Source organism: Oncorhynchus tshawytscha, unplaced genomic scaffold (assembly GCF_018296145.1).
Source record: "Oncorhynchus tshawytscha isolate Ot180627B unplaced genomic scaffold, Otsh_v2.0 Un_contig_5403_pilon_pilon, whole genome shotgun sequence".
Taxonomy (NCBI): Eukaryota; Metazoa; Chordata; class Actinopteri; order Salmoniformes; family Salmonidae; genus Oncorhynchus; species Oncorhynchus tshawytscha.
This window is the reverse complement of record NW_024608168.1, coordinates 5,001-15,723: the sequence shown is the minus strand read 5'-3', so window position 1 is coordinate 15,723 and position 10,723 is coordinate 5,001. Positions and strand designations below refer to the sequence as shown.

The 10,723-nt window shown below is 42.3% G+C and overlaps 1 protein-coding gene across 2 annotated transcripts in view; it reads right to left on the bottom strand.

Annotated features, from left to right (window-relative positions):
- Positions 1–1,109: 1,109 nt before the first annotated feature.
- LOC112240322 (transcription elongation regulator 1-like protein) overlaps positions 1,110–10,723 on the bottom strand; it is a 12,668-nt gene continuing 3,054 nt past the window's right edge. The window contains exons 2-7 of one of the 2 annotated variants that reach the window (XM_042312913.1): positions 9,311–9,468; positions 7,789–7,870; positions 7,368–7,506; positions 6,147–6,239; positions 3,529–3,647; positions 1,110–1,794 (exon numbers count right to left, since the gene is read on the bottom strand). In XM_042312913.1, coding sequence (XP_042168847.1) covers positions 1,638–1,794; positions 3,529–3,647; positions 6,147–6,239; positions 7,368–7,506; positions 7,789–7,870; positions 9,311–9,468 — 748 coding nt within the window. In that variant the 3' untranslated portion in view covers positions 1,110–1,637. Of the gene's footprint in view, positions 1,795–3,528; positions 3,648–6,146; positions 6,240–7,367; positions 7,507–7,788; positions 7,874–9,310; positions 9,469–10,723 lie in introns of both variants that reach the window. The other variant, XM_042312912.1, reaches the window with a different exon arrangement.

The following is a 10,723-nucleotide window of genomic DNA, read 5'->3' as shown; positions in this document are numbered from 1 at the left end:
TAGAATCTTCATACAACGTCTTCGACCTGTTACAGAGAATGCACTACGTATGACTTTCACATTAACAACGGTTTAAATGACAAATAAGCAACAATAACGTATCCTTTTACATCATAAGAAGAACCCACATCATAATAAACACAACATAATTTCTTTTTTTTTGGGGGGGAATTTACAAAATCCATCAATACACAATTACCATCCATTGATTCTCACAGATGCTGTGGAGAACCATGTTTGAAATAGTTAGAAAATACCAATTGCTTTGCAGGATTGTTTTCAGGATATGTACATTATGTCTTTTATAATTGTGCATTGGCTGTGTGATTGTGTACACACATTGATATCTACATACAGGTCATGTGATAGCACAAAATAAATACAGAAATGATGCTCAATTCATGTTTGTCACTGTGACTCAAAACATGTGAAATGTTGAATTTCAATATATACAGTAGCTTCAATATGAAACAGTATTCCATTTCTGAGAGTTATCTGGATTACCTGCTTAGCATGTGGAGCCAAGCCATCTCTGACCCAGCTGACTGTAAATCTGGAGGCAAATGACTGACTGCTTTCTCCCCTTTTAGACTAATTCCACAGGGATCCTGTTCCTTTGTTTCTGATGTTCCCCATGAAACTGCCATCTCATTTATCAGACAGCTCTATCTATTCATTCATGGTATTCTGTATTCTGTATTCTGAGAGGCCTATTTCACAGCCTGATGCCTCCTCATACCTCCTCATCTCATCTTCCTCAGCCTCATACCTCCTCATCTCATGTTCCTTAGCCTCATACCTCCTCATCTCATCTTCCTCAGCCTCATACCTCCTCAACTCATGTTCCTCAGCCTCATACCTCCTCATCTCATCTTCCTCAGCCTCATACCTCCTCAACTCATCTTCTTCAGCCTCATACTTCCTCATCTCATGTTCCTCAGCCTCATACCTCCTCATCTCATCTTCCTCAGCCTCATACCTCCTCATCTCATGTTCCTCAGCCTCATACTTCCTCATCTCATGTTCCTCAGCCTCTCAGCCTTCCTCAGCCTCATACCTCCTCATCTCATCTTCCTCAGCCTCATACTCCTCATCTCATCTTCCTCAGCCTTATACCTCCTCATCTCATGTTCCTCAGCCTCATACCTCCTCATCTCATCTTCCTCAGTCTCATACTTCCTCATCTCATGTTCTCAGCCTCATACCTCCTCATCTCATCTTCCTCAGCCTCATACTTCCTCATCATGTTCCTCAGCCTCATACCTCCTCATCTCATCTTCCTCAGCCTCATACCTCCTCATCTCATCTTCCTCAGCCTCATACTGTACCTCCTCATCTCATCTTCCTCAGCCTCATGCCTCCTCAACTCATGTTCCTCAGCCTCATACATCCTCATCTCATCTTCCTCAGCCTCATACTTCATCATCTCATCTTCCTCAGCGTCATACTGTACCTCCTCATCTCATGTTCCTCAGCCTCATGCCTCCTCAACTCATCTTCCTCAGCCTCATACTTCCTCATCTCATCTTCCTCAGCCTCATACCTCCTCATCTCATCTTCCTCAGCCTTATGCCTCCTCAACTCATCTTCCTCAGCCTCATACTTCCTCATCTCATCTTCCTCAGCCTCATACCTCCTCATCTCATCTTCCTCAGCCTCATGCGGTTCTCTTTATCTCTCTTCTTTAACCCATTAATGAATTGGTTGAAGAAGTGCTCTTGGTCTTTCTTCTTCAGCACTTGCTTGAAGCGCTGGTCACGGCCGTACTTAACAGAAAAGTCTTTGAAAGTCGACCTAGAAATAGAGAAAAGAAATGTTTGGGAGGGAGGGAGGGAGGGAGGGAGGGAGGGAGGTTTAAATATAGTAAAGACTAGAGCTACTCGGTTTTATAATTTTTTGAAATTGTTAGACAATTGTGGTTTTGAGACACGCAAACATGCATAACTGTAGTTAACATTTTAGAGAAGCTCTGAAATTGTATTTTTATTTTTTTTATATATAATCAGTTATTAACAACAGTTATGAAAAGGAATAAGCAAGAGTTATGACAAGTTAAATGAAGCCATAGAATACAGAGAACTCTGTCCGCAGGGTTACAGTAGTCATCACCTAAAGAGAGAGGTAGTCAGGTGTAGAAGAAGTAAGGTCATGAAGATAGAACACTCTTTGTCATCATCACTGTGGTTGATTAAAGGGGAAAGCTAAATGACAAGCCACAACATGCTGACAACAAGCAATATTGTTTTTTATTTTATTAACAAATCCTCTGATCCAGCAGCTTATTTCAGTTTTAAATTATATAGTCTTGAGGAAAAAAAAAAAATCCCCTTTCCTCTTATCCGAAGTCGACACCTAATATTTGACTCTTCTTAGACTAACTTGATCAATGTTGTGAATTTAGCGTTGTTATTTGATTTGTTGAGCTTGATGTAAAAAGCATTCGTAATGCATTGCTCATCTATACAGGTTCGATTTAACTAGTGTTGGGATATGAAGTTGTTACAAGTTAATATTGGATTATAAACAGGACCAGTCAAAAGTTTGGACACACCTACTAATGAAAGGGATTTCCTTTATTTTTTAAACTATTTTCTGCATCAAAACTACGAAATAACACATATGGAATCATGTAGTAACCAAAAAAGTGTTAAACAAATCAAAATATATTTTAGATTTGAGATTCTTCAACATATGCCTTGATAACAGCTTTGCACACTCTTGGCAATGGACATTAGACCGGTGGAAATCTGTTCACCTTGTCTTTGTGAGACGCAGAGTAGGTGAACGGATGATCACCGCATGTGTGGATCCCACCATAAAGCATGGAAGAGGAGGTGTGATGGTGTGGGGGTGCTTTGCTGGTGACACTGGTGATTTATTTAGAATTCAAGGCACACTGGCTACCACAGCGTGGCTACCACAGCATTCTGCAGCAATACGCCATCCCATCTGGTTTGAGCTTAGTGGGACAATCCTTTGTTTTCCAACGGGACAATGACCCAACACACCTCCAGTCTATGTAAGGGCTATTTGACCAAGGAGAGTGATGGAGTGCTGCATCAGGTGACCTGGCCTTCACAATCACCCAACCCAAACCCAATTGAGATGGTTTGGGATGAGTTGGACCGCAGAGTGAATGAAAAGCAGTCAACAAGTGCTCAGCATATGTGGAAACTCCTTCAAGAAGGTTGGAAAAGAATTCCAGGTGAAGCTGGTTGAGAGAATGCCAAGAGTGTGCAAAGCTGTCATCAAGACAAAGGGTGTCTCCTATGAAGAATTTAAAATATAAAATATATTTTCATGTGGTTACTACAGTGTACATGATTCCACATGTGTTATTTCATAGTAGTGACGTCTTCACTATTATTCCACAATGTAGAAAATAGTAAAAATAAAGAAAAAAGAATAGGTTGAGTCCAAACTTTTAGTATGAAGCTATTTTGTATGAAGCTATTATGAAGCTTAGTTGAATAGTTAAGTCCCCTACTGTACGTGTAATTCTATTACACAGTTAGCTTCAGGTTTTACCTGGATGTGATTTTCGACTCCTCTAGAAGTTTTCTATACTGGTCTTTTGCTTGCAGCAGTTTGCTCTGTTTCTCCTTGTGTTCTTCCTTCATCCTCACTTTGACAAACTGCTCAAACACCTGGAGATGAGGAACACAGTCATGATTGGCACAAAGAAAAATGACTTTGAAGATCATTTTCAAGACAAAGACGACGGCTGTATCCTAATCCTCTTCACTGTCGCCTTAACTCCTCTCACGTTCACTGACAGGATCAATCAAATCAAATCAAATCGCATTGTTTACACATGTTTTTCAGATGTTATTGCGGACGCAGAGAAATGCTTGTGTTTCTAGCGCCAACATTGCAGTAATATCTAACAATTCACAACAATACACAGACATATAGAAGTAAAATAATGGAATTAAGAAATATATAAATATCAGTACAAGCAATGTCAGAGTCCGGAGTGTGTGTGTATATATATATATATATATATATATATATATATATGTGCAGTATATGTAATGGGATGTATAGACTTTAGGGACAGTATGTGGATATAATATGCAGTACATCTGAAGAATACTTGGAAAGGATACTATATGTACAGCAATAGTTGAATAGGATGGACTTGACTAGAATACAGTATATACATATGAAGTGGACAGCAGTAGTTATATAGGATGAACCATGACTAGAATACAGTATATACATATGAAATGGGTAAAACAGTATGTCAACATTATTAAAGTGACCAGTGTTCCATGTCTACATACATAGGGCAATGTGGCAGGTAGCCTAGTGGTTAGAGCGTTGGACTAATAACCAAAAGGTTGCAAGATCGAATCCCTGAGCTGACAAGCTAAAAATCTGTCAGTCTCACTGAACAAGGCAGTTCCTAGGCCGTCATTGTAAATAAGAATTTGTTCTTTTACTGACTTGCCATTAAATAAATGTATAATGCAACATGATGAAAAACCTCAACAAGTCATCCCAAAGGTTTTTTGTTTTACTTACAGAATGCTTTCACCAAGGACAGGACACAAATGACAGTAATGATATAATGGGAGCAAATCCATTAGGGGTGAGCTGACCGTACTCATATTCCTAATCCTATCCATAAATTAACACTTGAAAGTCGGATCGGATTTGCCTAAGTAGATGTTATCAAAGCACCTATCTCCCTGCATGTTTAGAGACCAAACAAATGCAGATTAGGAGCAGCGCGCAGAGCGGTTTGTGTCTGTGTCCTGAACTTGCAGATGGCCAACATAAACATTTGCTGTCACTCAGTTAAGATGAACATCAGCGGGTCATCTTTTTATTCCCTACCCATGGCCCGCTTGCTATATAATATGCACATTTATAGCTTGCTATATATTATTCACATTGATAGCTTGTTAGATATTATGCACATTGATAGCTTGCTATATATTATGCACATTGATAGCTTATTAGATATTATGCACATTGATAGCTTGTTAGATATTATTCACATTGATAGCTTGTTAGATATTATGCACATTGATAGCTTGCTATATATTATGCAGATTGATAGCTTGTTAGATATTATTCACATTGATAGCTTGTTATATATTATGCACATTGATAGCTTGTTAGATATTATTCACATTGATAGCTTGCTATATATTATGCACATTGATGGCTTGCTAGCTAGCAAATTTCCTCGCCATTGTGATTTATCACAGTAGCAGACAAACAGGAGGCAGCAGCAATCTAAAACAATCAGACCCAAACATGAGAGGAAGAGAAGTGATTGGCTGAAATGATGAAGCGAAGCAGTAGACAGAGAAACACAGCTTCCCTTTATCCAATCAGAACGGCAGGATCAACGTACATTCCACCGTCCTTCTCTTTACAGACAAGCAAACTAGCCAATTGACTTATTTAGACCACATAGCACCTTGCACTTGATTGAAGGATGCGCACTACCATCCCACATGTTTGTTTTTTTTTGGGGTGGGGGGGGGATCATGGATAATTACAAAAAATACTCGGATCATAATCGTATCAGGACACTTGCCTGTTAGTTGTTCGTATTGTCTTACTTCGAGGCACACCCCTAATGTCCATGCTGTCTTGTACTTTAAAGGTTAATTTGGATTGGTAATTTCTGAGTCAACCTCATTCACAATCTGTCAATCATGATCAATTAATCAATCATTAGTAATTATTTAATCATAGCAAATGATTAACTAATGATGAAAACAATAAACCAATCATGACCAATTAACCAATCATGACCAATGGATAAATCAATCACGGCCAATTAACCAATTAAGACCAACCAATAAATCAATCATGACCAATTAACCAATTATGACCAACCAATAAATAATCATGACCTATTAACCAATTATGACCAACTGATAAATCAATCATGACCAATTAACCAATTATGACCAACCAATAAATAATCATGACCAATTAACCAATTATGACCAACTGATAAATCAATCATGACCAATTAACCAATTATGACCAACCGATAAATCAATCATGACCAATGAACCAATCATGACCAACCGATAAATCAATCATGACCAATGAACCAATCATGACCAACCGATAAATCAATCATGACCAATTAAAGGAGGACAACCAGCAGAGTTCACCTGTTTCCTCTCCTCTGCAGAGTTTAGCAGAAGATACCGTGGATCAAACACGATCTTGTGCAGTTCTTTCTCCCATGTGGAAAACGCTGAAACCTGAAGAGACGAGAAAACATATTTAAGAAAACATTCAGTACATTCAACCTGCTACATGATCTTTCCATTATTCACCCAACCTGTTGCATGATGTAGGTCTTTCCATCATTCACCCAACCTGTTACATGATGTAGGTCTTTTCATCATTCACCCAACATGATGTAGATCTTTTCATCATTCACCCAACCTGTTACATGATGTAGGTCTTTTCATCATTCACCCAACCTGTTACATGATGTAGGTCTTTTCATCATTCACCCAACCTGTTACATGATGTAGGTCTTTCCATCATTCACCCAACCTGTTACATGATGTAGGTCTTTCCATTATTCACCCAACCTGTTACATGATGTAGATCTTTCCATCATTCACCCAACCTGTTACATGATGTAGATCTTTCCATTATTCACCCAACCTGTTACATGATGTAGATCTTTTCATCATTCACCCAACCTGTTACATGATGTAGATCTTTCCATTGTTCACCAAACCTGTTACATGATGTAGGTCTTTCCATTATTCACCCAACCTGTTACATGATGTAGGTCTTTCCATCATTCACCCAACCTGTTACATGATGTAGATCTTTTCATCATTCACCCAACCTGTTACATGATGTAGGTCTTTCCATCATTCACCCAACCTGTTACATGATGTAGGTCTTTCCATCATTCACCCAACCTGTTACATGATGTAGGTCTTTTCATCATTCACCCAACCTGTTACATGATCTTTCCATCATTCACCCAACCTGTTACATGATGTAGATCATTCTATCATTCATCCAACCTGTTACATGATGTAGGTCTTTTCATCATTTAGTTTTTGCTGCCTTTGCAGTTGCTGGTCCCTGTGTCCCTTGATGATTAGTTGCAATACAGGGATTTGAGTCCCCATATTGCCACTTTGAAAAGTATGGTTTAAATTCCTTCCTCATGGATAACTGTTAGAATCTAGGTCCGTCTCTGTGGCTGCATTTAGACAGGCAGCCCAAATCTTGCGTTTTTTTTTCTTCACCAATTGATCTTTTGACCAATCAGATCACGTCTGAAAAACATCTGACGTGATTGGTCAAAACGCAGCCTAAAGTGCATTCGATTTTTTGTACTCTGTTCAATATGCCTTTACCCCTCTTTCAAGGAGCATGTCCCTGAAGTGTGTGATGCGGAGCCCTAAGGGTAGAACTGTCCGATGGGGGGGAGAGTCACATGTCTCTGCGCCTGCCCTCTCTCTCAGGTCCTCATTACCATCCGCAGGTTCCTCCAGTCTGAGGAGGACAGAAACATACAATCAGTTCTAGGATGTATCTCAAAAGGAAACCCTATTCCCTAGATAGTGATCTCCTCTTGACCAGGGCCCAAAAGGCTTGGGTCAAAACTAGGCTACTGTGCTGTACAGTGGTATTTGTACAGTACAGTGTTGTTTATTATTATTATTTTTTTACAAAAAAATACTTCAAAATGAGATTATTATTCTGTAGAGAAGTATCATTGTAATGTTAAACTATGAGTATGGTTAAGATGGTGGGGGGGGGAACTTTGACACTCACTTGTTCCTCTTGGTTTTTGAATAATGTTCATCTTCATCATCAACATCATCGTCATCGGCAGACGGAGAGTTAGAACCGTCTTCTGCTGAGATAACGGACACACAGACAGAAGCGTAGCACACATCCTTTTTTCGAGTGGACTCCAACAGACGCATAGTGTAACAAACATCCTTTTTCAATGGACTCCGTCTTCATATAATTGGTCATTAAAAACCACTGTGAGAGAACCTATCCGACTAGAGTAGCATTACTGCTCACCGTCTTATCAGCCATAAGTCAATGTTCAGTTCATCGGGGGTTGTCCACATATTTACCAAAGTTAATTTGCCAGACATGCTTTGTTGGAACAGTGAGGTTCAGGTATAAGGTCATCGATACATAATCAGCTGGTAACTGCAATAAGACTAAATCAATAAAGACAACCCGACCTCTGGGAAATCTAGTCCGGGAGATATCATCGCTGACAAGATCCAATGTAATCCAATATTTACAGAGCCAGCCACACACAGGACTTCCCTATGATCTATTCTAGTAGAACACAAAAGAGATGGTGTGCATCCCAAATGGGACCCTAATACCTATATAGTGCACTTCTTTGGACCAGGCCCATAGGGAACAGGGTGTCATTCGACCAGGGCCCATAGGGAATAGTGTGTCATTGGACCAGGACCATAGGGAATAGTGTGTCATTGGACCAGGGCCCATCATTGGACCAGGGCCCATAGGGAATAGTGTGTCATTGGACCAGGGCCCATGGGGAATAGGGTGTCATTGGAACAGGGCCCATAGGGAATAGTGTGTCATTGGACCAGGGCCCATAGGGAATAGTGTGCCATTGGACCAGGGCCCATAGGGAATAGTGTGTCATTGGACCAGGGCCCATGGGGAATAGGGTGTCATTGGACCAGGGCCCATAGGGAATAGTGTGTCATTGGACCAGGGCCCATAGGGAATAGTGTGTCATTGGACCAGGGCCCATAGGGAATAGTGTGTCATTGGACCAGGGCCCATGGGGAATAGGGTGTCATTGGACCAGGGCCCATAGGGAATAGTGTGTCATTGGACCAGGGCCCATGGGGAATAGGGTGTCATTGGACCAGGGCCCATAGGGAATAGTGTGTCATTGGACCAGGGCCCATAGGGAATAGGGTGCCATTTAAAATGCAACCATGAGATGGTTTGACATCCTAAAGGTTCCACGTTCCATTCGTGATCATCTCCTTCAATGAACAGAGACATCACGATCCTCTGGTAGTCTGTGATCGACAGGCAATGGAACTGAGACACTGTATGTAGGATCTAGTATATCAGGCCATTTTATTGGCCTCCGTATTAACAGATCATTAAAAAACATGTTTATTAACATCATTAGAAAAATAGCGGACTGATAATGAGCTTCTCGGTTCCATCTAAAGCCACGGCCTGGTAAATACCCGCTTTAACATTTAGAAGAGTCCTAACGAGGCCCAACTAAACGGCGGGATGAAGACAAGCCAACGGGGAAGAATTACCACAAACTTACTGGACAAAGAATCCTTTTTGCGTTTATGTGGAGGATCTTCTATAATCCTGTTGAGATCCTCTCCACGGTCCTTCAGATCTACTGGCTGATCCCAAACAGAGAGCTGTATCGTTGGGTTGAAGAAAAATACTCTGTCGTCCCCCGTCCACACCACACACCTGAGGAGAAACGATCATAATAATGTAAGGATGAGAGTTGAATTAGTAATGCCTGTCCGGTTCCCAACTGGTGTGTGTCAACGCAAGATAGCTGAGATGGTGTTTGCCTGTCAAGAATAAATGTGTTTTGTAGACTAGAGTAGGGTTAGTATGCTGCATCTGTCAGGTCTTAACTTTATTTTTAAAGTTGATGCTCCACTCTCTGAACCCTTCAAACGTCACTCTGCAATAATAATAATAACATTCTAAACACACATCTGGGGAGGGCAGAACCAGAAGTATTCTATGACATGATAAACAACAGTATTACAGGAAATGATCTGGGGAGAAGGAGGGACTACCCACTGGACCTACCTGCTGGACCTACCCACTGGACCTACCTGCTGGGACCTACCCGCTCTACCTACCCACTGGACCTACCCTCTGGACCTACCAGCTGGGACTACCCGCTCTACCTACCCACTGGACCTACCCACTGGACCTACCCACTGGACCTACCCGCTGGACCTACCCACTGGACCTACCCACTGGACCTCCCCACTGGACCTACCCACTGGACCTACCCACTGGACCTACCCACTGGACCTCCCCACTGGACCTACCCACTGGACCTACCCACTGGACCTCCCCACTGGACCTACCCACTCTACCTACCCACTGGACCTACCCACTGGACCTACCAGCTGGACCTACCCTCTGGACCTACCTGCTGGGACTACCCGCTCTACCTACCCACTGGACATACCCACTGGACCTCCCCACTGGACCTACCCGCTCTAGCTACCCACTGGACCTACCCGCTGGACATACCAGCTGGGACTACCCGCTCTACCTAACCTCTGGACCTACCCACTGGACCTACCCTCTGGACCTACCTGCTGGGACTACCCGCTCCACCTATCCACTGGACCTACCCACTGCACCTACCCACTGGACCTCCCCACTGGACCTACCTGCTGGGACTACCCGCTCCACCTACCCACTGGACCTACCCACTGCACCTACCCACTGGACCTCCCCACTGGACCTACCGCTCTACCTACCCACTGTACCTACCCGCTGGACCTACCAGCTGGGACTACCCGCTCTACCTACCCACTGGACCTACCCACTGGACCTACCCTCTGGACCTCCCCACTGGACCTACCGCTCTACCTACCCACTGGACCTACCCACTGGACCTCCCCACTGGACCTACCTGCTGGACCTACCAGCTGGGACTACCCATAAGAACATGTACGAACGCGCTACTGTA